The sequence below is a fragment of the Carassius gibelio genome, chromosome A22, assembly GCF_023724105.1.
Source record: "Carassius gibelio isolate Cgi1373 ecotype wild population from Czech Republic chromosome A22, carGib1.2-hapl.c, whole genome shotgun sequence".
Lineage (NCBI taxonomy): Eukaryota > Metazoa > Chordata > Actinopteri > Cypriniformes > Cyprinidae > Carassius > Carassius gibelio.
In genome coordinates, this window is record NC_068392.1 from 2,734,169 (window position 1) to 2,761,457 (window position 27,289).

At 37.1% G+C, this 27,289-nt stretch overlaps 3 protein-coding genes across 3 annotated transcripts in view; all 3 read right to left on the reverse strand.

Moving 5' to 3' along the window:
* Positions 1 to 385: 385 nt before the first annotated feature.
* On the reverse strand, positions 386 to 6,025 carry LOC127942801 (calreticulin). Its single transcript, XM_052538762.1, has 9 exons — positions 5,825 to 6,025; positions 5,081 to 5,182; positions 4,746 to 4,949; positions 4,509 to 4,603; positions 4,201 to 4,410; positions 3,991 to 4,104; positions 3,324 to 3,467; positions 1,033 to 1,125; positions 386 to 888 (listed from the first exon to the last, which is right to left on the reverse strand). Exons 1-9 carry the CDS (start codon positions 5,913 to 5,915, stop codon positions 676 to 678), a joined length of 1,266 nt encoding a protein of 421 aa, XP_052394722.1. The 5' UTR covers positions 5,916 to 6,025; the 3' UTR covers positions 386 to 675.
* Positions 6,026 to 6,820: 795 nt separating this feature from the next.
* The window catches only part of LOC127942797 (uncharacterized), a 94,035-nt gene continuing 73,566 nt past the window's right edge, over positions 6,821 to 27,289 (reverse strand). Inside the window, exons 7-8 of the mRNA XM_052538759.1 lie at positions 7,116 to 7,218; positions 6,821 to 7,026 (exon numbers count right to left, since the gene is read on the reverse strand). Coding sequence (XP_052394719.1) covers positions 6,908 to 7,026; positions 7,116 to 7,218 — 222 coding nt within the window. The 3' untranslated portion in view covers positions 6,821 to 6,907. The remainder of the gene's footprint in view (positions 7,027 to 7,115; positions 7,219 to 27,289) is intronic.
* Positions 12,155 to 16,433, reverse strand: LOC127942421 (uncharacterized). The gene is made up of 7 exons (XM_052538119.1): positions 16,302 to 16,433; positions 16,095 to 16,190; positions 15,848 to 16,010; positions 13,364 to 13,641; positions 13,142 to 13,152; positions 12,363 to 12,703; positions 12,155 to 12,273 (listed from the first exon to the last, which is right to left on the reverse strand). Exons 1-7 carry the CDS (start codon positions 16,431 to 16,433, stop codon positions 12,155 to 12,157), a joined length of 1,140 nt encoding a protein of 379 aa, XP_052394079.1.

Consider the following 27,289-nt stretch of genomic DNA (forward strand, 5'->3'; position numbering starts at 1 on the left):
ATGTCCTTCTTTCTTTAAAGCTTTACTAATACAGGTTTCATTATGTCCAAGCTCTTATTAATATTCCATAAATGTTTTCTTAATAAATGCTTAAAACAATGACCTGTGTGGTGTCTTTCTTAATAAATCAAATACAATATTGTGTGTGGTGTCTTTCTTAAATCAAATACAATATTATGTGTGTTTACAATACAAAAGGTATTACAGATAAAGAAAAGTTAAACTCGCAGTAGGACAATTGCATATTTATATAAAACGGTTATTATAGTTAAGAAAAGTTAAAATAAAAATATAATCTAATAAAAAAAAAAAAAAAAAGTAAACATTTACTTTGAACCAAAAATTAGGACAATTTAACATCGATGAAAAACGAGACGGACGAGCATTTAAAAATAAATCATTTATTTAAAAAAAGTGCAAATCCAACAAATGATGCATTCGAATTTTTCCCTTGCGCGACTCCACACAGAACAGAAAACCCAAACATTAATTAATTTATAGTTTATCGGGCCGTACTATGAATATTTTGGGGGGCATCTAGCAGCAAAAATGAAAGAAATCAGAGTTTAGGGATGCAACATGTGACTAGAAAGGGGCGGGGCCAAAAATTCACACCACAAAGAAAAAGACGTCAGAAACGCAGCAGATCTGCTCATTCAGAAAGGGAACTCCTCTTCACAACTCATCTTTAGGGATCTTATCATCCTCACCCTCCTCTTCCTCCTCCTCAGAAGGTTCTTCTGTGTGCTCTTCCTCGTCTGGCTCATTATCATCATCTTCCTCCTCTTCATCTTCCTCATTATCATCATCCTTCTTGCTCTTTTCCTCCTCTTCACGCTTTTTCCTTTCTTCCTCTTCCTGCTGGTCCTTCATTTTCTTTTCTGGTTCCTGATACATAACATCGTGGCATCAGCATTTATTATTTAATAATAATGTTGTGGAAACAAATGGAAGAACTGATCACAGATATCTAATAAATGCAATTTATTAATACTAATATGTTGTCAGTTGTGACACTCCAGACATTTTTACCTTTGTTGCGCCCCACGTTTCTGTACCAAATTTTTCGGCCTCTTCAACATCATCAGTGATCAGGAAGTTATCAAAGATCGTTCCAGATTTCACCTGTAAGAAAAAGTCAACAGATCGCTAAACACAACGTAATAAATCGGCATTTAACCACAAAATGATCATCATCATAATATATATATATATATATATATATATATATATATATATATTAGGGGTGTAACGGTTCACAAAATTCACGGTTCGGTTCGATACGATACACTGATGTCACGGTTCGGTTCGGTTCGGTTCGATACGTTTTAGATACAGCAAAATGTAAAAACATCTCAACTTTTCAGAATGCCGCAAGCGCACCGCGGGTCATGTGACAAGAACCAACCAATCAGCTTCATCCTTTCCCGTAACAACGTTGAGAGCTCAGCCAAGATGAAGGATCAGCTGATCATAGTTGTATATGGATTGCAATTTTGAAATAAATTTAGTAGCAGAGCTACTGCAAGCGATTTTTAGAGCTGCAAATCCATTTATCCTTCGCTGAAATTTCCGCGTCTCATGGAGAGAGCAGCACGTCATTGTTGCTTAGCAAAGACAGACGCCTCATGAGCGCTTCTGCCCAAGCGCTTTGGAAAGGAGGAGAAAGACGCGCTTAGCGTTTTCCATGCGTTTTTAGGCACGATATGTGAACGGCCCCTAAGGCGCTCGCTCACTCAGCACGCGCTGAAGGCTCGTTGCAAAATGTCGAATGCATTTAACAGACCAGAAATATAAGATCCTAAAATAACCAACAGGTCTGGTGTTTGGGTTGGATTCCCTGTAAGCTATAGTGTCTAAATGCTGCAGGGATAGTTTGCTGCGTGCATGTTTCTCCTTTTTTTCGTCTTTTCCCAGATAGTACTGACGCATACATCCCAGATATTTTTTTTTTTTTTTATTCCCGCTGGTGTACCCTGTCATGTTGCAGATGCGACATACCGTTGTTTTTTTATCCACCACTCTCTTGCCATCACCATTATAGCTTAAAGGGAATCCAAAGTGCACCCAAACACCAGACCTGTTGGTTATTGGAGGATCTTCTCATTTCTAGTCTGTTAAACGCATTGGCTATTTTGCAACGAGCCTTCAGCGCGTACTGAGTGAGCGAGCGCCTGCTGAGTAGCCTAACATAAACATATAAGATGGTGTTTTTTTCTTCTTCGGGAGTGTCAGGGGCGTTGCCTGTTACCTTGTTTGGGTTATTGGGCTACCTTGTTGAACGCATATCATTATATTTCTCTCTCTCTTTTTTTTTTTTTTTTTTCAAATATAATTAAATACTCCAACGAACCGTTCGGTATACATAATGCGTACCGCGTACCGAACCGAAAGCGTCGTACCGAACGGTTCAATACGAATACGCGTATCGTTACACCCCTAATATATATATATATATATATATATATATATATATATATATATATATATTAAAGTTTATAACTGAAGGGCTGCTTTGTTTACAGTGGTAACCAAGGAAATGCTTTAAGCGCCACCTGAAGGCAGAGAATAAATCTGCATCTCATGTATGCAGCATCTTTATTTGAATCATGATTGAAATGGAGTGGTTGCCTATAATGTTAAATGCAAAGAGCACTCAAAGCCTTAATTTTGTTTATATGAAGAGATTTATTTTATATGCATTATTTGATTTGTGTCTTGTTTTAAATTTTCAAGTTAGTTTTGTTATTTACATTATATTTAAATTTGGTTATTTAGCAGATGTTTTTATCCAAAGCGACTTACAAATGTGGACAATATAAGTGATCAGAACCAACAAAAGAACAATGATATGCAAGTGCTATATTATTATAGTGTTATTTAATTTACACAAAGAAATGTGCAGCATTTTGTCCAGCAATAAAAAATAATAATAATAAAATAAAAACGTGAACTGTGAGTTGAGTGAATCGTTACATCCCTACCACAAAAAGAAGAAAATAATTATCTTGCATGTAAGAATTTGGTAAAACATAAAAATAAGCAGGCTTTCTGCATTTTGTTTCTTTTTTTTCCTGCAATGTATGACTATTGTACAATTAACATCATACCCTAATATGGCAAATGTTCCACAAAGTTCTGGAAATTTCCACCACAAAAATCTAAAGTCATTTTGACTGCAAAGATTACACACAAAAAATAATCATGTAATCCTGGTGGACTGGTTAATGTCACCAGATATAACCTAACCAAATAGTTTTTAAAACCTACGAATTATATTTAATTACAATGTTGATTTAACGGTACGCCAATCTAAGCCATACCTGCCAAAGATCCAGTCCCAGAATGCCAATGTTGTCAAATTTGTAAATGGTGTCATCTGGGGTGTATTCAGGGTTGTCGATTTCAGGGTGAATCCAGGTGCCTTTGTAGTTGGGGTTGTCAATCTGTTTTGGTTTCCACTCACCCTACATAAACAGAACTTTGTTAGTTGGTTGATGAAGCTGGTCCCTGCATAATGAACAATCACTCTGATTGAAAATCAGTTGGTTTTGAAAACGCAGAAGAAATGGCCCATGTGAAACAACCTTGAGTATTAATCTCTCTCAATAACTCCTAAAAGGCCCAAACCTAATTGTGAAAGAAACCAGTCTGAAGTGGTTTTAGCTAGTCTCCCAAGAACCAAAACTAGACCAATCGGACTAGTTTGAAGAACTTTATGACTTAATGTTTGGTAGATCTTAATGTATTTGGATCGTCTACATGAGAACATCTTTGATAATGAGATAAACACTTTCAAAAACACTTGGAAAGTCCAAACCTACTTGGTATTGAATCCTAAACCATCTTCTGGCAGCCTATCCTGCAGAAAATACCACTCTAAAATGTTCTTAAGTCTAAAACCATCAAACTAGACCACTAAAACAATCCAACCATTTTGAACCACTTTAAAATATTAGAATCTTCTACGTGAGGACTGATATTTTGTACCTTGTACTCAGGGTTCGGGATCATGGCAGGTTCCCATTCTCCGTCCATGTCTTCATCCCAATCGTCTGGTTTCTTGGCATCAGGGTCGGGAATGTTCTCAGGTTTGTCCCAATCCTAAACATAAAAGCACCATTGGATTCATGTTGATGAACAACTTTTTTAAATATCAAAGATTTCTACACACTACAGCTTTGATGATTGAAAATATACCTCAGGTTTCGTGTCATCAGGATCGTCGATTTTCGCCCGGTCATCCCAATCCTCTGGCTTCTTGGCCTCTGGATCTTTGATCTTTTTTGGAGGAAGGAAATCCCAATCTTCCTCCAGAGAACCTGACTCCACTTTTTCGTTGTCAATTTTCACTTCATACGTCTGGTCTGGCCGCAGGATTAGCGTATACACATGCGTGAGTTCATCGTCCTGATGAGGACAAGCGGAAGAACTGAATTGCAAAGGCTGCAATTGAATCTCAAGATATTTTAAATTTAATAAAAAAAAACAAAACAAAAAAAACATACTTTGCATTTGATGTCCTTCTTGATTAGGTGGTTCTGGCCTTTGTAGTTGAAAATGACGTGAACTTTCTTGGTACTGTAGCCACAAATGTCGGGTCCTACAAGGAAGTTCACAATGAAAGTGACACAAAGATAGTGAATTTCACGTTGCACTGTTTCAATGTGGTTAATGTTTTACTGGCTTTCTTGGTTGAAGAAAGTGACTTTGTGCACATTTTAAAGCCACCAACTGTAACTTACCGAACATGATGTAGTACTGTGAATCGCCATGCATTTCGGTCTGGTCCAAGTCAGCGGGAAATATTTTCACATACCCACCGCCACAGTCAATCTTCTGCTCATGTTTCACAGTGAACTGGACGACAAGTGTTTTACCCTCATTACTAAACGAGTCAAAGCGACTGGATAGAGCATAAAACCGGGCATCTTGACTTGTCTGCAAACCTTGAAGGGGAAAACAAACATTGCATTTTCTTTTAAAAGTCATCTCGCATCTACTTGTACTTATTTGCTTTTCAGATGTAGACATTTGCATAAGCAATCAAGTGCTGGTGAAAGAAGCAGTGACCTCTGACCTTTATCAAGCTCGGCATCACCATAGAACTTCCCTGAGGTCAGTTTCCACTGGCCGTAGTCGGATTTGTGCTTGGATTCGACCCATCGGCTTTTCCAACCATCTGGAAAGACGAAGTTTAGCTGTTAAAAACTATCATATCAATTTTGTATGTTGGAATATTCAATTGTGGGTGCTTTTTCCTTCTTATTTTTAAATGACGTTTTGCAGTCATCTAGCAATAATTTCCTATTACAGTAAATAGAGAACTATATTTAAATAACCTCTACTTTTATTAGAATTTTTTTTCGTTTAAATTTGCATAATCTTTTGCCATATTTCCAAGTAAATATTTACATTTATATGTATATACAAGACAAAAACTGTTTAGTAGTATAAAAAAAAAAAAGTGAACTGAAACCAAAACCCAACACATTTTGAATTCATCAATATTTCCCGTTTGCCATAATCACGCATTAAGTTAAGTACGCATTTAGAAAAGAAAATGTTTGAATCTTTCACAAATCGTATATTCTTAGCATAACTTGTAAATCTTATAACACAGTTTAGTATGCAAATACAGTAAATGAAAGTGACATACAACAAGCTCTGATCACAGAAATGCATGAAAGTAAACTTGCTCAATACACGTTTAAAAGATATTAAAGACATTATTTTGTCATTTTCAAGAAACACTTTCATCTCAGTATAACAGTGACAATGTAGACTATTTGATGTCATTATCGACCGAAGAAGTGCTATTTACCTCCGTCCAGAAATTGTTCTTTAAAATACACATCTGCATGTGCAATGAAAGTCAGTGCAGATATGAAACACACTACCGCAGCGATCCGCATCTCTGCACTGTTAAAGGACCTTTAATAGATGAAGATCCCGATATATAATGAATTACGCTCGAGGTGAAGGGTCCGTGAAATATGGCTCGGTTGTGTTCCTGCACAGATGGCTGAGAACCATTGGCTGAACGCGCAGCCAATCAGAGGAGACCACGAGTGAGGAGTCAGCGCCGTGGGCGGAGCTTCTGCGAAGTACGTGACGTGACCGCGAAGGAAGTGTGTGATTCTTGTTGAGACAGTCAACAAGAAATCTGACATTAAATGTTTAATGACGTTAACACGTGTTTTTAGCTAACATATATTTTATGTTGCTTACTACCACTCATATAATTTAATAATTAAGTAATTGTTCAAATAGTAGGCTAGTAAAGATGTAAATATGGTTTCTTACAAAAAAAAAAAAAAAAAAAAAACCTTCCGGAATAAAGACAAAACCAATGTTTTATCAGTATAAAAATATGATGGTATTAAATGTTCATTTACAATTATGTTTCAATATCGTAAAACTATTGTGCATTGCTGAGTCAAATTTGAATAACATAAAAAAAAGAATAATGATGGGAAAAATCAAAAAATCATTGTCATACTAAATCTAATGCGAGGAAAGTGATTTTTATTTGCATCGATGCAGCAGATTGTTATATAAAGCCATTTAAAATAAAGTAAGATGAATAAATGAATTACACCGCATTGTAGTTTACAGCAATATGCTGTAGTATTAGGAAAACATCCAGCTACTGTAAAATATTGCTGTAATTTTTACAGGAGTTTGTTACAGTGAATGTAATAAAATATGGAGAGACTCTTGAACCTCAGAGAAAGAAAACTTTATTATTAATAAAGACAAGCAAATACAGATGCCATATTGACAGCAACAGTAAAGTATGAACATATAAAGGCATGAATTTATTAATCTCACACATATTTATACTGTATATGGTGAGAAATTTCTTCATTAATCATGCACCTGATGTTTGAATCTGTGTATTGTCTCATTCAGTTTTTATGGATCTGATGTCATAAACCAGAAGAATGACAGTAGCCACGCCCACCAGAGCAGAGAGGACCAATCGGATCACAGCTTCAGTAGAACCACAGCAGTGGACAGAGTCTGAGGAATAAAAACACCAAACTGAGATCAGATCAGTCAATAAACATTAATATCAGCACCAACATCAACTAATATCATCTCTGCTGTACCTGAACATGTGTGACAGAGTTGAGTGATGTCCAGATGTTGAGTCTGGTTGCTGATGGGATTGTTGAGCACACAGCTGTAGCTGTTTTTCTCCTGATATTCCACCTCCAGAGGTAGAGAGAGACTGATGCTGAGATCAGACACACTGATGCTGGACAATAAACTGTTTCCTTTGTACCAGGAGAGAGTCACATGACCCACATTCACCACTGAACACAGCAATGAACAATTCTGCTCTGAGGATGATGATGAAGAACAGTTTCTGCTGATGACAGGAACAGGCAGACGAGCTGAAAACATGAGAGAAAAAAGAAAAATGAGGGTGAATGAAGATATCTCCATTGCTTTCACTCCCCATTTTGGCATGGAGACACAAATGACATAACCCAAATAAAAAGATTGCTGCTCATGGGTCTTTCTGACTAGATACATGATCAACATGATCAACAGCGTCTGAACCGAACTGATTCCTTTCTTGATTGATTCTGAACTGATTCTGTGCTAATGTTATGAGCGCGGGTAAACCGAAGGCTTGAATCAAGGACAATTATCACCAATGACGTAATTACGTAGAGCGCAAAAGAACCGGTGAACCGTTTTCTTCAAAGTTTATTGAATCGAACTGTCTGAAAGAACCGAACTTCCCATCACCACTGGTGATCCGAAAACCTATGCAACTGGTTCTTGACTTGAGAACGAGTCAATCTTTTGTTAGTTATCTGGCTACTGATAGCACGTGAAGGCAGCACATCGAGACAGCCCATGGCAATTTTCATCAGATTGTGTAAATCAGTAGAAAATGAATAGAAATTATGATTCTGTCTGAAGAAATGTGAAGTAAACATGTGTAAATATATCTAGATAGAATTTCTATACCAAATATGACACGAGGATTTATTATTTTGTGCAACATAAATTACTAAACTACTGTCACTGCAACAATATGTTTTTTCCAAAACAGTGGTCAAATATCGAAGCTAGAGTCTTTAATCTTTTTTACTGATGCACAGTTGGTCAAGAGTGTGATATTTTAACATGCTGTGAAAATGAAAGAAACGTCGAAAAGAACCATATGATCAAAGGTATTCAAAAACAAGAGCGTTTAAAAACAATCTGATATAGAATATAAAATACAAACCTGTAAATGTAAAAAAAAATTATAATAATTTCAATTTTGTCATAAATAAACTTTTTTTTTTAACTCACCATAGACAGTGAGAAAGAAAGAAATTCTATTAGATTTGGTCACTAGTTGATAACGTCCAGCATGTTCAGTTGTGATGTCTGTGATGGTCAGAGATCCAGTTTTTCTGTCCAGCTTCAGTTTGTCTCTGAATCTCCCGTCGAGAGCATCATCAAATACAGTGAATCTGTTGTTCGGCTTATAGATTCCAGCTATTAAAGTGTTTACAGGTCCATAATCCCACTGAACCAGATCATCATCCATTATTTCAGTAAGAGCAGAGTTGAGAGTGACTGAATCTCCCTCGTTCACTGGCTTCTTTTTAAAACCAAACACACCTGAAGAACAGAGTTTTTCCACAGATCAAAGTTTAAGTCATGTGATGTTGGTTTAATGAGGTTTCACAAGCATTTATTAATTTTAATGTGAAGTGAAAAATATTCAGCAAAGAAACATATCTGGAATGAATGGAAAAGTAGTTCAAACATTTCATATAGATCAATAACTAAATAAAAAAGAAAAACTTGAGAGCAATGGCACACTGAAAATAATTCTGTTGAGTATCAGTTCAGATCTGAGTTCAATCTTGATGTCACAGTTAAATCACACTTTAATTATTTCCGTAGGAGAATATCAGTAGATGTTTATCCTCTTTGACTAATTTAACTAGTATTTTGTTACATGCTACTAGAACAGAAGCAACTGAAACACATAAAACACATTTCAAACTCACCGTCCAGATGCCAGAAACACAAACAGAACCAAACTAATTTCAGAGACATCTTCTCAAATAAAAACTAATGACAGCAACCCTTAAAATATCTGAAAACACTCAAGATTGATCTGAAACGACTGAACTGTGATACTTATCTGGTTGAATCCTCCCCAAACGTCAGATAGTTTCCGCTCACACGTCCGTCTCCTTTATCATCACGAAAATCAACAAGCTTCTGCTGATTTTACATTTTCAAATTAATTCTGTTCCTGTGTGAAAACCAATAAAAAGTGTGAAATATTGTATTATATATCTGTATTGTGTTATTTAGCATTGCAAGCTCAGACTCGTAATTGACTGCTGATGAATTCACTTCATTGCATCGTAAAGATGTTTTGTGTCGAGAAGAAGATTATGAGGTTCATATTTTCAGGAGAGAAAATTAAGAAATGCTTCACATAAAAACTACACACACACAGAAACCACAAACATTCAGCAGAAGCTGTTTATCCACTGACAGATTAAACCAGACACAACAGCCTCCTCCTGTCATTCAAGTATACTAGACAGGCGATGAGCAGATTCGAACAGACTGTGTGCAGGTGTTTTTTCCATGCAAATTATGTTAAGGATGACGCAAAGATTCGTTCTGTGCTGCTTAGTGTGTGTGGTGCAAAAATCCATGCGCAGCCCTCTGCTATGACTCATGCAAACACAAAGTTGCAGCTACAAGTGAATATGACTTGATTTGAAACAAGCGTATCTGCAGCTTCCTTTGGATAACAAACCAGCTGACTTACTGACTATTAACTCTCACCACAGATTGCAGTTTGGAGTGTCAACAACCGTTTTAAACCATTTTTCAAAAAGGCCCTACCTTCATGGAACAAGACAAAGCTCCAGCCACTCTTGAGGCTTCTTAACTTTTACGATCACTTTCTTCCTAGACCTTTGTCCTGTAGCCCCTGCATCACCTCCTTGACCAGTACGCTACTTGACAGTGGGGAGCAAATTATGAGATGGCATACATTCAGGCGAACGGATTACGTGCTGATGCATAACGATGAAAAGAAACCCCTGGCAGTGGTTTGCGATGCCTTGTCCTATGTGTTTGGGGCTTCATTGTTTCACTTGGAGCGTGATGGCCAGAAAAAGCCTATTTGCTTAAATGAGCGATTATGCCCAGATTGATAAGGAAGCATTTGCAGTTGTTTCCACTGACAGAAAGTTTCACCAGTACCTAGCAGGTCGCCAGTTCATGATTTTTTACGGACCACAAGCCCCTGCTTGATGTGTTTCCGTGATTACGCACAATTTTTTTTATCGGATAGTCGTTTTGTCCACACAGATTCTGTGTTTTCGGAAGGTGAAACCACTATTTTTTTAAACCGGGTCCCAGAGTGGAAAAATCAGAAAACGCAGTCTTTGCATTTTTATGTGGACGGTGCCATCAGTATATTTTCTAAAATGATGATGTCATCACCCAACGTGTCACTGGTTTCACTGGTTTTGTGTGGAGGCAGATATTTCTTGATACGATGCCATGTTGACGGGATTTTTTTGTTAGAACAAGGGAAAAAAAACATCTGTGAAATAATCATGCAGCATCTTGATATGCCACACCTGTGAGGTGTATGGATTGTCTCGGCAAAGGAGAAGTGCTCACTAACACAGATTTAGACAGATTTGTGAACAATATTTGAGAGTAATAGACCTTTTATGTATGTAGAAAAAGTCTCAGGTCTTTGAGTTCCGCTCATGAAGAATGGGGGCAAAAACAGAAGTGTTGCTTTTATAACTTTGTTCAGTGTATATTCAGTACTTTAATAAACATTTTTTTTTAAATGTACATGTGGTTTTCTCTTGACAATTTATAGTATTTATAATAACAAAATCAAAACTTTTTATCAGTATAAAAAGAAGCTTAATTAAGTAAACATTTGCAAATAATATTTACAATAATTAGGGTTGGGCAAGTTAGCATTATTATTGCATTAACACATTAATTGATTAACACCGACAATAATTTTATTGTGCAGCAGAGAAGCACTTGCTCAACACAGTGGAGTGCATTGTTTTCTTTACTTTGTGGTTTATTATGGGACACGTTAACACATGTCCCTCTCACAATATATTACTTTATAGTTCTATCGCTTTAGCCACTCAGAAATATTCATGCAATCATGCAGCATGTATCTGGAGATCTGCACTCCAGCATGATACAAGCATAACTTGTTTTTCTATAGCAAACTATAAAATATTTTTTATAAAATTGTCAATGTCTTGGTGGTGACAAATAGCCTGATTTATATTTTATTTAATTACATTAATGTTATATGTTTATTTAGGCTACAATAAATATTTTAACTGCTACTATGTAACAGCACCTTATTTGTTTAAAGTGTTTGCAAACCAAATTTACACTTCTATTCATATGGCATTAGGCTTACTTTTAAATGAAAAAAAAATATATATATATACAATACAATACACTACTTTAAAATGCATTATTCGTTTTGTGCATAACCATGCGATTAATTGCAATTGATCACATACATTAATGCGATTAATCACATTTTTTAAAAAAATCGTTGCCCAGCACTAAAAATTATGTTTTGATAATGTAGGACTGTAGATGATGCTCTCTGAACTTCTGTATTCCTCCAGACGGCACTCGATATTATAAATGCTACAAAACATAAACAGACTCTTGAAGCTCAGTGAGAAAACTTTATTGATAAAGACAAGCAAATACAGAAGACAAATGAATAGTACAGTGAGATCAGAGTCTTATCTGAGAGAAATATAATCAACAAGCTTTTAAACTGCATCTGTACAATAAAAACATTATTAGACAATTACATTTTAAAAGCCCTTAAACCCTGAATCAAATATTACATTTATATAAAAAAAGAAAAAAGAAAGCCTGATATAATGAATAATTCAAAGTAAATTTATATATATTAATATAGAAACCACACAAAACACACTTGAAGAAATTTTTAAAGTTCAGCGTCTCCTTCAGATTTCAATTCCTGAAAAAGATGAACATATATAGACACAAATATTCAGAATTTAATTTTTTTTTTTTTAAGAAATGACATCATGAATCATGCACCTGATGTGCGAATCTGTGTATTGTCTCATTCAGTTTTTATGGATCTGATGTCATAAACCAGAAGAATGACAGTAGCCACGCCCACCAGAGCAGAGAGGACCAATCGGATCACAGCTTCAGTAGAACCACAGCAGTGGACAGAGTCTGAGGAATAAAAACACCAAACTGAGATCAGATCAGTCAATAAACATTAATATCAGCGCCGACATCAACTAATATCATCTCTGCTGTACCTGAACATGTGTGACAGAGCTGAGAGATGTCCAGATGTTGAGTCTGGTTGCTGATGGGATTGTTGAGCACACAGCTGTAGCTGTTTTTATCCTGATATTCCACCTCCAGAGGTAGAGAGAGACTGATGCTGAGATCAGACACACTGATGCTGGACAATAAACTGTTTCCTTTGTACCAGGAGAGAGTCACATGACCCACATTCACCACTGAACACACCAATGAACAATTCTGCTCTGAGGATGATGATGATGATGAAGAACACTGTGAAGAGTTTCTGCTGATGACAGTAACAGCTAGACGAGCTGCAAACATGAGAGAAAAAAGATAAATAAGAACAAATCTAATCAACAATCTTATTTTCAGTTCAATCAGTGTGTTAAATGAGTGTTTATATGACGCATTTCACATGATAAAATAAAAAATTAGCAAACAGTTAAAAACAAGAATTTTTGAAGGACAGAACAAATGATCTCTACTCACCATAGACAGAAACACGGAAAGCTTTTAATGACCGTTTTACTCCAATTATCACTAGTGCATAATCTCCAGCATGTTCAGTTCTCATGTCGGTGATGGTCAGAGATCCAGTTTGATTGTCCAGCTTCAGTCTGTCTCTGAATCTCCCGTCAAGAACATCATCATTTACAGTGCTGAATTTTTCCCCTACATCGATACGTGCAATTAAACTGCTTTCATTTCCAAACCTCCACTGAATCTGTTCATTATCCAAAATTTTAGTTAGATTAAAGTTTAGAGTCACAGAATCTCCCTCCTTCACTGATATTTCATCTGTATCACCAAACACACAGAAAACACATGGACACAGGTTTGTCACAGATTAGTGTTATTAAATAAGATTGTTTACAAAAGGAATGTTTGAAACTAAAATTTGAATTGAATAATTGAAAGATTAAAGCAAATGAATAAAACAGTTCAAACAAATATTTAACCCACCATAGACACCAAGAATGAAAATTATATTAATATATTTGTTCTCTACTTTATAAAATCCAGTGTCTTCAGTTGTGATGTTTGTGATGGTCAGAGATCCAGTTTGATTGTCCAGCTTCAGTCTGTCTCTGAATCTCCCATCAAGAACATCATCAAATACAGTCATTCTGTCGGCCGTTACATTGATTTCAGCTATTAATGTTTTTTCAATCCAAAACTTCCACTGAATCACATCATCACCATTTATTTCAGAAAGACCAGAGTTTAGAGTGACTGAATCTCCCCCCATCACTATCACTGATTTCAGCCCTGTAGCTCCAAACACACCTGAGAACAGAGTTTTCGACAGAGTTGTTCACAGATTAACAATTAATTGATGTTGGTTTGATGAAGCTTCACTAAAATACTTCTAAATCATTTAAATTAACTAATAATAATAAATAATATTCTGCAGCAGTACAAAGAAAAAAAAAACTGATTCATATATGGAACAAAATCCCTTGAGTTTGTCAGCCCTGTATTCCTGTGTCTTGTTTTTGCTAGTCATGTGCTCCCCATTACTCAGTTTATCCCTTGTTGATTAGGTTCATTGATGTCAGGTGTTAATTGTTTAGTTCCTGGTATTTAAGCCCTGAGTTTTCCTGTATCCTGCATCCAGTGTTATATGTCAAACTTCTGTGCTACGCATGTGTTCCTGCTTGTTAGTCTTAATTTGGATGAATGAAGATGGTTCCTTGTGTTATTCTCTATCATCTCTGTGCTCCTCGTTCCACTGAACTTAACAGTAAGTGGTGCCCCTTCTCCTAATTTTTGTTTCCTTTTTAAAGTTTTGTTTTCCGTTTTCCCCCCACCATCATGGAAACTGCCGCAAGACAAGCTCACCAGCCGCTCAGGAGTCAAGTCCACTGGCCACTCAAAAGTCAAGCCCGCTGACCTCATTGTCAAGCCCACTGGTCCTTACATTGTTAAACCCACTGGCTCTTACACTTTCAAGTTGATTCACAATTTTCACAATTTCACAATTCACTCCCAAGCCCTCAGCTGACAACAGCCATCTCCCTCATCTCAACCTATATGAGGAATCATTAGTCAAAAAGCCAAAGAGTCCACTCTATTGTCGACTCCAGCCCGAGTCCACTCCAGTGTTGGCTTTAGCCCCTGAGTCTGCTCCATTGTTGACTCCAGCCCCATAGTCTGCTCCAGTGTCAGCTCCAGCCCCTTAGTCTGCTCCAGAAAGGGCTCCATTTCCTGCATCCAGCCCAAAGAGGGCTCCAGTCCCAAGTCCGCTCAGAATAAAGACTCTGTTCCCAAATTAAGCCAGAGAGAGCTCCTGCTACAAGACATAACCCAGAGAGAGCTCCTGTTCCCAAATTAAGCCCAGTGAGGGCTCCTGTTCCCGTGTCCAGCCCAGAGAGGACCCCTGTTCCCTAGTTAAGCCCAGAAAGTGCTCTAGTCCCAACATCCAGCCCAGAGAAGGCCTCTGTTCCCACATCTGGCCATGTAACCTGAAATCTCCTATTAGGAACTATAGGACTAACTATAGGCTCTTTAGTTTGCCTGCTCTGCCATGGCCTCCTGAGTTCCCTGCTCCACCATGGCTCCCTGGACTGTCTGATCTCTCTGATCATTACACAAAGATGTATCTATGGATCTGTCTGTTCGAGTCTCAAATGATTCAAATCATCTATCTCCTTTCAAGTGGAAATTTGTGGAGCATGGAGATTGCCCACTGGAAGCTCACAATCTGGACTTAATTCAGCTTGAGTGCCTTAATAACTATCCAGACCACTCGCTCTGTGTTTTCCTATACACCAGCCTGAGCAAGCGGTCAAAGGCATGCATTCCAGTGGACAGTCCTAAAGAGGATTTTGCTGCCTTTGTAGAGTCAGTGCTGGTAGGAGATAAAGCAGCCCTCAAAACAGCAACAACCAATCTGTCCTGTGGCATCAAAAATGCAAAATGGTCATATGCTCAAAAAATCAACAATCACTTCACAGACAGCAGAGACACACGGAGCTTGTGGCAAGACATTCAGACCGTCACTGACTACAAGCCCCCGCCATAGGCCTGTGATAATGAAACATCCTTCCCAGATGCACTCAACCACTTTTATGCAAGGTATAAAATCAAGGAATATGCAGAATGACACAGCTGCATAAAAACTGCCCATATCTCCCAATGACCAGGCATTCTGTCTGTCTCCAACCGATGTAAGGATGACATTAGCTTGGACTACTGTCCTTTATCTGCAATCATGATGAAGTGTTTTGAGAGGTTAGTCATGCACAACATCAAAACCAGCCTACAAAACACACTGGGTTAGGGTTAGGGTTACGGTCCTCCACCCTCGACCTAGCTCTTACCCACCTAGAAAATAAAGATGACTATGTTAGAATGATGTTCATCGACTTCAGCTCAGCATTCAACATAATAATCCCACAACAGCTCATTAATAAACTGAAGCTGCTGGGTCTAAATACCTCCGTCTGTAAATTGATTTTTCTAAATGGAAGACCTCAGTCAGTCGGAGCACTTCCACACTGAGCACAGGTGCCCCACAAGGCTGTGTGCTCAGCCTGCTGCCCTTCACACTTGCTGACCCATGACTGCACTGCCAAGTTCAGGTCCAACCACATCATCAAGATTGCAGAAGACACAACTGTGGTAGATCTGTTCAGTAACAGCGATGAAGCACACTACAGAGAGGAAGTTCAGCTTGCTGAATGATGTGGGACTAACAATGGACTTCGAGTGAAACTCCGTTGACACCCCAAACTGACCATCGACAGCTCGACTTTGGAGAGAGTCAACCGCACTAAATTCCTGGGGGTGCACATCACAGAGGATCTCACCTGGACCACCATCACCATGTCACTCTCCAAGAAGGCAGAACATCACCAACACTTTCTCCACCAGCTGAAAAAAGCAAATCTCCCTCCACCCATCCTCACCACTTTCTACAGGGGCAACATAGAGAGTGTGCTGACCAGCTGCATCACTGTCTGGTATGGGAACTGCAGTCCTGCTGACTGCAAGACCCTCCAGCGGACAGTGAACAGAGAAAGGCAAAGATCATCGGTGCCCCTCTGCCCTCCATCCTGGACATCTTCCTTACACATTGTTCCAGCAAAGCCAACAGTATCATGAAGGACCACACCTATCCCTCTCACAGTCTCTTCAAGGTCCTACAACCAGAAAGACGGTACCAGAGCATCATAGTCCACTACTCCAGACTGCTCTACAGCTTTTTCCCCCAGGCTGTGAAAGCCCTGAACTCAAATCACCCTGCCCTCCTCTGAAACCCTACACAAACCCCATACCTCCTGAAACATGGACCATCTCACCTCCTCCACCCTCCAACCTTACCACATTACAAAAAAACTGTCTGAACCTATCTTTTTTTTCTGTGCAATTCGAAGTGTGCTAAACACAGGTGCGTGGGCATGTACAAACCACCTGTAGTAACACTCTCCTCTATGCACACTAGACACTTTTCACACACACTGCTGTGTGTACATAATCCCCAACAAAACACTCAGTAATATGTTTACATGTTCATGCACTACAAATCGTCTTGCATTGTTCCGCAGCCTTCTGCTTGACTTACAGTATGAGGTTTCTTTTTGCACATGTACAGTATTATGTGAAGCATTTGTATAGTTTTTTTTTTTTTTTTTAGTTTATGTATAGGTAAACATTTATATATAGTATATCTATAGTCAAAATCTGTCAGTGGGTTAGTTGTGTATAGGTTTATACTGCTTTACGTAATTGTTGTATGTCTGTATTTATATAGCACCATAGTCCTGTGAGGCACGACATTTCATTCCACTGTATGTCCACAAATGTAGAGGAATGACAATAAAGCTCAACTTGACTTGACTTGATACTCTGAGTTTACTGAAGAAAACCTGCTCCTGACCAGGTTAGGTTCACATTGTAAGGTTTGTTAATACTTTCTCGGTATTAACAAACCTCCCATTCTGAAACAGAAAACCCAGTTTTCCTCATTTCAGGGTTATCATACTCAGAGTTATCACTTAATCTCCTTTTTTAAACGGGCCTCAGATGTAATCAGATTGACGACTACGGAGTCAATATAATGCCGTATATATATACACACACACACAAAAAAATGTTTTGCAAAAGAAAATAAAGTTTTGCTTTATACCTATTTTTGTTTGCATAATTAAATTAACCAGTAATATATTACATGGTACAAGAATGGAAACAACTGAAGGCATAAAAACTCATTTCAAACTCACCAACTAGACGCCACAAACAAAAACAGAACACAACTGCATGAAACATCTTCAACACTTTCAGTCCACAAATATGAAAAGATAAACTCTTCAAAACTGGTTCAGTAATAATATGATGTGAAGCTTCCGTGTAGTAGTTGTGTGAAAATCCACCTTCATCTAAACTAACCACACACCTTTAAGTGTTAATGCATGTAACGTCTAGCTCTTTTTTTCTCTCTGATTAATTCACATCCTATGAACATTGTCACTTCGAGCTCCAGTGTCCCACAACATCCTGTGTAGGTCAATGATGTAATGTTCAACAGAAATAAACTGACCCACTGAAACACATTTAGGACCTACACCTGGCGCAATGTGACAAAAGGCAAGGCACAAGTGTTTGGGCTAGTTTCAGCATGACGCTGTTCTCATTTTTAAGTCCTGTACCTGTTGTTTATATAGCAAATGCATTTCCGTGCCCATGGGCATGCTGGTCTAAAAAATAGGTTTATTTAGCTGCATTGTAAGTGGGTTGCTATTTTGAGGAAGTGAAAATGGTCTGCGCCATAGACCAACTCAAACCTGGTCTAAAGTCAATGGCACCATTTTTTTTTGTTATTTACAGAGCATGTTAGTAGAAAATGCACCTCTGGGCGGGTCCACAACACACATTCACTTTGCTTATTACAAACAGGGACACGCAATAGCACACAAATATGCCAAATATTAAAAATGAATGGATTACAGTGTTAAATAATATTATTGTGAAGGCTACATAAATCTAAAAATATCATCATGGATAATAATTTCATGTTTTAGAATTAGGCTTCCTATTTGCTTGTGCATGAGCAGATTAATTTGCTCTCGCATTCAGTCTGTGCACCTTAAATTTACACCATTTAAATAGCGAATTCGCCAAGGTGCGAACATAACTCGCTTTTAAAGGAAATGGGAGATCAGACTCAAATTGTTTTATTGCACGTTATGCCCAAAAGAGTGCAGACGGTTTCTCCCATCATTATACTTACAAAAGTGGATTTGGAAACACCCTATGTGCACTTGCGCCTTGCGCTTTAGACCATTCGCTTAGATTGTTAAAATAGGGCCCTTTAAACTCATCAACCAGATGCCACAAAATGGACATTTTACACCCTTAGAGACATAAGCCAAAGCAATTGCATTGATGATCCAGTGTGACAGCCTTTGCTTGAACAATACAGGACTTTTGTGTACAAGCAGGCCTTTTGTGCGCCCTCCAAAGCATACAACTAGCTGCTCCGAGAGTCTGAACAGTCTAGAGCACTTGGTATAAATATACACCGCACATACAGGGCACAGCAAAAGTGTATTAAGCGGCTCCGGCCCAACCAGTGTTTTGGGACAGAAAGGAGATAGTGTTACAACCTGCACTTTAAATGGAGTCGAAAGCACTTTAGGTGCATAACCCTTCCTAGACTTTAAGTTGTGTTTGAAATCACCTGGCCCAAACTCAATACACAAGTCGTCAGTTATCTTGTCATGCACCTCAGGGAAAAAGGCGCTGAGGATGATGAAGATGAAGAACAGTTTCTGCTGATGACAGGAACAGGCAGACGAGCTGAAAACATGACAGGATGAAAAAAAAATAATACAAATGAAGATATTGAAGTAGACGAGGAAGAAATATGGGGAATGACAACTGATCAAAAGTAGAGCATTTAAAAATGGGATGTGGATTTGCACAAACAGGTTCAACTGATATTTAACTTTGCAATGAAACACACAGAGATCAAACAGAATCAGGGTTTGTCACAGATAAATACTGTTAAATATCTTCATACAGGTTTACTCAATTTAATAGTTGACGGCTCTATTCCTCCCTTCTGTATTCTCAGATGTATAAACAGAAAACGCAACACTGTGCATTATGGGAAGTGTAGATAAATTAACAGTGTTGTTTGTTTACATCACGTTATGCCTTGCGAAATGAAAACAATGTTTTTGTTTTCCACGATCAAAACTTCGTGATTTAGAACAGTTTGGTGTTCGATATTCATGCAATTATGGTGAAAACCAAACACATTATCATGTATTAAACATAATCGTGTTTGTTAAATATGTTTTTGTTTTTTTTTGGAAATCAGTTTATTAAATAATGTAAACTTGACTGACTGTTTCACTTCCACTTTAAAATATTGATATTAAAACTCAGAACATTCAGTCCTTCTCGTTGAATCGCTTAAGTAAATGAACACAACTTATTCTCTGAAAGTTCATGATGTCAAAAAAGGAACCATTTAACCCCTAGGCCATCGCTCTCACCTTTTCCCCTCATGACAATATCCGTGACCCTGGACAGCACTGGATGATTGCATGTGCCCTTACATACCTCCGCAGCTGCTACAGGAGCCCTTTAATCTTGACTGAAGCAGAACATTTGAACCACGTGTGGCTTTCTTTTTGTCAGGAAAAGGCAGTCTGGACAGTCTGTCTGTGTTACTATGTAATTCTGACTTTCGGTACTTGATGTCATAGGTATGAGAGGATAACAAAGCCCACCTCTGCATCCTATAGCTGTGAGAGAGGGAATGCCCCGGTGTGGGCTGACGATTGCAGTGAGCGGGCGATGATCTGTCAACAATGTCAACTTCGTTATGAAGATGAATTGATAGAACTTATACATACCAAGCAATCTTGTATAAAGGTTAGTGAGAGGTTTGATGAATGAAATGAGGGATTAAAATGATGTGAATAGATAGCTGCCAGTAAAAAAATAAAAAACTATGTTGGGCATCAATTGAATTTTAATGAATGTGATTCCGATTCTTATTGATTTCTAATTTTGAATGCTCTTTTTTTTTTGCTCTAATGAAAAAGTCTACCATTGCTATTGTGACGAACTACACTTTTACGTGCATCTGATTTACTGTGTTCATGCATTTAAGACACTTATATTAAGTTATACGTTTTTTCTGTATATTTTCATTTTTAAAATCATATTTATTATGCTATACATTTAACTTAGCCTTACATTAAATAAATATATAAATAAAGTAGTAAAACCTGCAGCGATGGTGTTGCTGAGGAAGTGACAGTGACTTCGACATCCTTCTCTCTTCTGAGTGTCATAATCAGTCTCTTTATATTTTTATTTTCTCTTCTGGTAAATCATTTAAATCACATCATGTATTGTATTTATTTTTCTCTTCAATCGAATACAAATGCAAAAATTGTAATTTCTCTAGCTCCCGTTCACCGCTGTGGAAGTTTTTATTAAACTATGATGACTTCTAGTTCCAAGAATTCAAGAAATGGGAAAACTAATTCATTGAACTCTCAGATTATTTAAAAGAAGAGAATAAACATTTGCATTATTTATTATATATTAATTATTTTTTATTATTTTGTTAATTTGTTAATCTACAATTATCAATAATTAAGGATTACAATAAACTCAGAAATCACTAAGAAGAAATCCAAATGACAAATTAAAAAATTAGTTGAAACAGTAACAGTGTAAAAGCCAGATATCAGCAGTAATCAGTATATAGTTTGTGAGGAAACAGAAACAGGGAGAGTTTGATTATTGTTCTGTGATGAAACCGGTGTAAATCACCGTCGTCTCGTCTGATTCCTGTAAAACAAAAGGCCAAAGGAGAAAAACAAACCTGATAAATAAACATTTACAAAAAACAGAAGTTTTCTACTAATTCTTCAAGAAGATTCATAATTCATTAGACCTGAACCTTGTTAGGAAAAATGCATCAATTGAGCGAGTATTATGGGATATGAGTCAGTGTTTGTTTCATTTTTATATTACTAGAACTTTTATTGTGAACTTTTAGCACAAAAGAAAAACTTTAAAAACATTAACAAAAAAAGATTTGATTATTACAGAGCCTTTGAGGAGACATGGTCGGTTCATTTAGTTTTGTCATGGCCACAACATAATAACTTGTGGGAACGTGATATTATGTCGTGGCCACTAGATATTAATTTGAGGGGACATCATATTAACTCATGGGAACGTGATATCATGCTGTGGCCATGAAATATACATTTGAAGGAACGTCATATTAACTGAGTCCCTTTCACACGACCATTCCTGAAAATACACGTTAGAGTCCTGGCAATTGTTCCCAGGTCACTCGATTTTTCCCATTTCACACTGCCAGTGATTACCCGAAGTATGTGCATGCATTCACACACAACCCGTAAAGGTCCTGTAATGACACGTGACATCAGGATGTGACGTGTAAGGTACGAGTCGAAAACGCTATCCATAAGAAATGGATGTCTTTCCCTCAACAAAAGAAGTCCCACGAGTTACTATGTCGTGGCCCCAACAAAACTAAGTGAACCGACCATGTCATCTTACAGGCACCGTAGAATATGGTGCGCCTGAGACGCAATATGTGAACGGCCCCTTACTTATAGCCTTGTTTGCTGCTCTTTAATTTCATTCTTTGTCATTTATGTGAAATTCTGTACCACAACTTAACAGTTTAGCTTTATGGATTAAATTTTTTTATCTGTTGAACACCAAACATAAACAAAAAGAAGTAATAAACTCATTATTTTCATTAATTTTACAAAGTAAACAATTTGTTTGTTTTATATATCATTGCTCTTTTTGTTGTCTTTGATTGCTTCCACTGTCTTCATCTGTAAGTCGCTTTGGATAAAAGCGTCTGCTAAATGAATAAATGTAAATGTAATGTAAATGTTTGCATTTGCACTAGCATATTCACGCAGCACTGTCTCGCGAGTGCAGTGCACGTTTTTGAATTCAACGGTCGAGAAGAGATTGATCCCCGTCTACTGATTTAAATTGATGGTCTGACGGAAATGTTGTTGTGGTGAGTCAGAGAAATACATTCTTTTTAAAGTAATTTACTTTTAATAAACCTTAAACCCATTAGTAATTAAGTTGTCAATGTTTCTACAGCGGATTTACACTAAAACACGAAAGAGTCTGAACCGCGACAGTGTCACAAGTTGCCTTACATCCATACGTTTTGTTGTGCTTGTTGCAAACTGTTAAATTTTGTGTTTTCTGATCTTAAGCTTAGAAAAAAAGATGCAAGACTTCAAACTTTCCAGTACTCCTGTGTACTGATAATCCGGGTTCCACCCAGTCCCAGGAGGTTTGTCTGTTTTATCCTTCTTCACTAAAATGTCTTAAAATTGCTTAGTTATTGAGCAGTAATGCTAGGAGATTGTATATATACAATAGGAATTTTGTTATTTACTACTTTTTTTCAAATTATATTAAACCTGGAAAATATTGGAGAAGAATAATTAAGTTATCAGGAGCACATTATTGTGATAAATGCTGAACTATGTAAAAGACAACCTGACTACACCAACATATCAAAAATCGAATGAGATGCGCTCTTTTTAAAAGAGTTTATTTAATGACAAAATCAACATGAGAGGTCATGGACATGTTCCCATTTCTTCGGGTTCCACAAATTGTGAGTATTTGTTTTTAGTGTTGTTTCCTTTGAGTTTAGTATTTCCACTGCATTTTCACTTTTTTTTTTTTTTTTGTATGAATAAAAAGTCAAATTTGTTTTAATGAATTTTTCTTTCTTTTTTTGGTAGCTGCTGCATGAAGTGAAGATGCGATATGGAAGGACCTTCATCTTAATCTAGAGACTGCTCTTTAAGTTAAATTAAATTAAATTTATGCATTTAGCAGAGGAGACTTACAGTGCATTCAGGCTATCAATTATTTACCTATCAAGTGTTCCTGGGGAATCGAACCCCCAACCCCACAATGCATTCACAGAAAACATCACGTTTCTCTTCTGTCTGGACAATGTAAGTTTTGATATGTCATGTCTTTGTGTTCACGAACCCGCTACCAACTCCCGAACTGATTCAAATGATTCGCGATCGCCAAACTGACTTAAATGATTTGCGAACCTGCTTTGAACTCCCGAACTGACACAAATGATTCGCGATCCCGCACCGACCTCCCGAACTGATTCAAATGATTCGCGATCGCCAAATTGACTCAAATGATTCGCGAACCCGCTTTGAACTTCCGAACTGACTCAAATGATTCGCGAACCCGCTTTGAACTCCCGAACTGATTCAAATGATTCGCGATCCCGCTCCGAACTCCCGAACTGACTCAAATGATTCTGGAAAAATGAGTGGCATCGCTTCCATTATGAGCGCACATACGGTGCACTTACATTTAAAATAATGATCTTGAGAGCGCAAAAGACGCGATATGTGAACTGCCCTTTACTTATAGCCTTGTTTGCTGCTTTTTAATTTCATTCTTTGTCATTTATGTGAAATTATGTACCACAACTTAGTTTTGCTTTATGGATTATTTTTTTTTTTATCTGTTGAACACCAAACATAAACAAAAAGAAGTAATAAACTCATTATTTTCATTAAGTTTACAAAGTAAACAATTTGTTTGCATTTGCGCTAGTGTTATACTCCTGTAAAGGATGATATTAAATGAATGAGCATTCAAGCGATGTTTCCTTACCGATGCTTTATCATGAATCATTATAAATGATGTGAATTGCACAAGTGCATAGTCTCACACTTTTCAACAGTACAATCAAAAAGGCATAGTACCAACACAGTATTGACTTAGATGCTGTTACTGTAACCACAAATCACAATTTATGACACAAGGCCAGGTATGTAAATAGGTCCACTCGACTACATAGTCTTTTCAGGGCGTCATACATACACTATCAGTGAATAAGCATGAAATAAACTCATAACAGAAGGAATAAGGAATAACAACATATATAATGAATAAAGTATAACATGAAATGCATACAACAGTAAATACGTTTTACTTCATGTCCTAATAACCAGCGTGCGAGCTAATCACGGCAAATTTATGCTAACCATGTGATCGGACTTGATGGTTAACATTAAACCGAGTTTATGAACATATCAATCATATGCATCTCGAAAAACAATTAATATAGAGAACAAGTTTTTCTTACAAAACGATTATAGCAATGATAGTGTGCCTTATGTACATTTTATACCTGTAAAGGATGATATTAAATGAATCAGCATTCAAGCGATGTTTCTTCACCGATGCTTTATTATTAATGAAGCATATCGCGAGAACTCCCGCACGCAGTGGCGCGCACCTTTTCATTCAACCAATCACACACATCCATCTCCAGCTATGATAATATACATATTAAATCGGAACGATAACTCTTATGAAAAATCCAGAAAAAGTTGTAACATGTATTTTGATTAACAAAGCATTTATAATACGATAGGAATGATAGAAATCAAATATCAAATCAAAGAAAATGGATATTGATAATTGTGCATCATGTCACATGAAATATACACAAGAATAAACTGATAATAATTATAATTATAATTATGATAATTATTCAGGATACCACACTAGCATATTCACGCTGCGCTGTCTCGCGAGTGCAGTGCACGTTTTTGAATTCCAACGGTCGAGAAGAGATTGATCCCTGTGATTTAAATTGATGGTCTGACGGAAATATTGTTGTGGTAAGTCAGAGAAAAACATTCTTTTTAAAGTAATTTACTTTTTATAAGCTTTAAACCCATTAGTAATTAAGTTGTCAATGTTTCTACAGCGGATTTACACTAAAACACGAAAGAGCCTGAACCGCGACAGTGTCACAAGTTGCCTTACATCCGTCAGTTTTGTTGTGCTTGTTGCAAACTGTTAAATTAAGAGTTTTCCGATCCTAAGCTTAGAAAAAAAGATGCAAGACTTCAAACTTTCCAGTACTCCTGTGTACTGATAATCCGGGTTCCACCCAGTCCCAGGAGGTTTGTCTGTTTTATCCTTCTTCACTAAAATCTCTTAAAATTGCTTGGTTATTGAACAGTAACACTAGGTGATTGTAGATATACAATAGGAAATTTGTTATTTAATACTTTTTCAGATTATATTAAACCTGAAAAATATTGGAGAAGATCAATTAAGTTTTCAGGAGCACATTACTGTGATAAATGCTGAACTATGTAAAAGACAACCTGACTACACCAATATATCAAAAATCTAATGAGATGCGCTCTTTTTAAAAGATGATTTAATGACAAAATCAACATGAGAGGTCATGAAAATGTTCCCATTTCTTCTGGTTCCACAACTTGTGAGTATTTGTTTTTAGTGCTGTTTCCTTTGGGTTTAGTATTTCCACTGCATTTTCACTTTTTTTTTTTTTTGTATGAATAAAAAGTCAAAATTGTTTTAATGAATTTTTCTTTTTTTTTTTTTTTTTTTGGTAGCTGCTGCATGAAGTGAAGATGCGGTTTGGAAGGACCTTCATCTTAATCTAGAGACTGCTCTTTAAGTTAAATTAAATTAAATTTATGCATTTAGCAGACGAGACTTACAGTGCATTCAGGCTATCAATTATTTACCTATCAAGTGTTCCTGGGGAATCGAACCCCCAACCCCACAATGCATTCACAGAAAACATCACGTTTCTCTTCTGTCTGGACAATGTAAGTTTTGATATGTCATGTCTTTGTGTTCGCGAACCCCGCTACGTACTCCCGAACTGATTCAAATGATTCGCGATCGCAAAACTGACTCAAATGATTCGCGAACCCGCTTTGAACTCTCGAACTGATTCGATTCGCGAACCCACTCCGAACTCCCGAACTGATTCAATAATCCGCTATCCCGCTACGAACTCCCGAACTGATTCAAATGATTCGCGATCGCCAAATTGACTCAAATGATTCGCGAACCCGCTTTGAACTCCCGAACTGACACAAATGATTCGCGAACCCGCTACGAACTCCCGAAATGATTAAAATGATTCGCGATCGTCAAACTGACTCAAATGATTCGCGAACCCGCTTTGAACTCCCGAACTGATTCAAATGATTCGCTATCCCGCCACAAACTCCCGAACTGATTCAAATGATTCGCGATCCCGCTCCGAACTCCCGAACTGACTCAAATGATTCTGGAAAAATGAGTGGCATCGCTTCCATTATGAGCGCACATACGGTGCGCCTACATTTGAAATAATGATCTTGAGAGTGCAAAAGACGCGATATGTGAACTGCCCCTTACTTATAGCCTTGTTTGCTGCTTTTTAATTTCATTCTTTGTCATTTATGTGAAATTATGTACCACAACTTAACAGTTTTGCTTTATGGATTAATTTTTTTTTATCTGTTGAACACCAAACATAAACAAAAAGTAGTAATAAACTCATTATTTTCATTAATTTTACAAAGTAAACAATTTGTTTGCATTTGCGCTAGTGTAATGCTCCTGTAAAGTATGATATTAAATGAATGGACATTCAAGCGATGTTTCTTCACCGATACTTTATCATGAATCATTACAAATGATGTGAATTGCACAAGTGCATAGTCTGAATAAAAATAAATATAAAAAGTCTAGAATAAAGTCTAAGAATAAAAAGTCAAAATTGTTTTAATGAATTTTTCTTTCTTTTTTTTGGTAGCTGCTGCATGAAGTGAAGATGCGGTTTGGAAGGACCTTCATCTTAATCTAGAGACTGCTCTTTAAGTTAAATTAAATTAAATTTATGCATTTAGCAAACGAGACTTACAGTGCATTCGGATAGTAAATCAACATATTGGAATGATTTCTGAAGGATTATGTGACATTGAAGACTTGAGTAAAGGCTGATGAAATATATATTGTGGCGAGTGGGGTGGGGCTGAGAGACGTGGGAACGAGGAGTGAGGCCAGGTGTAGTGACTGGAGATGAGCT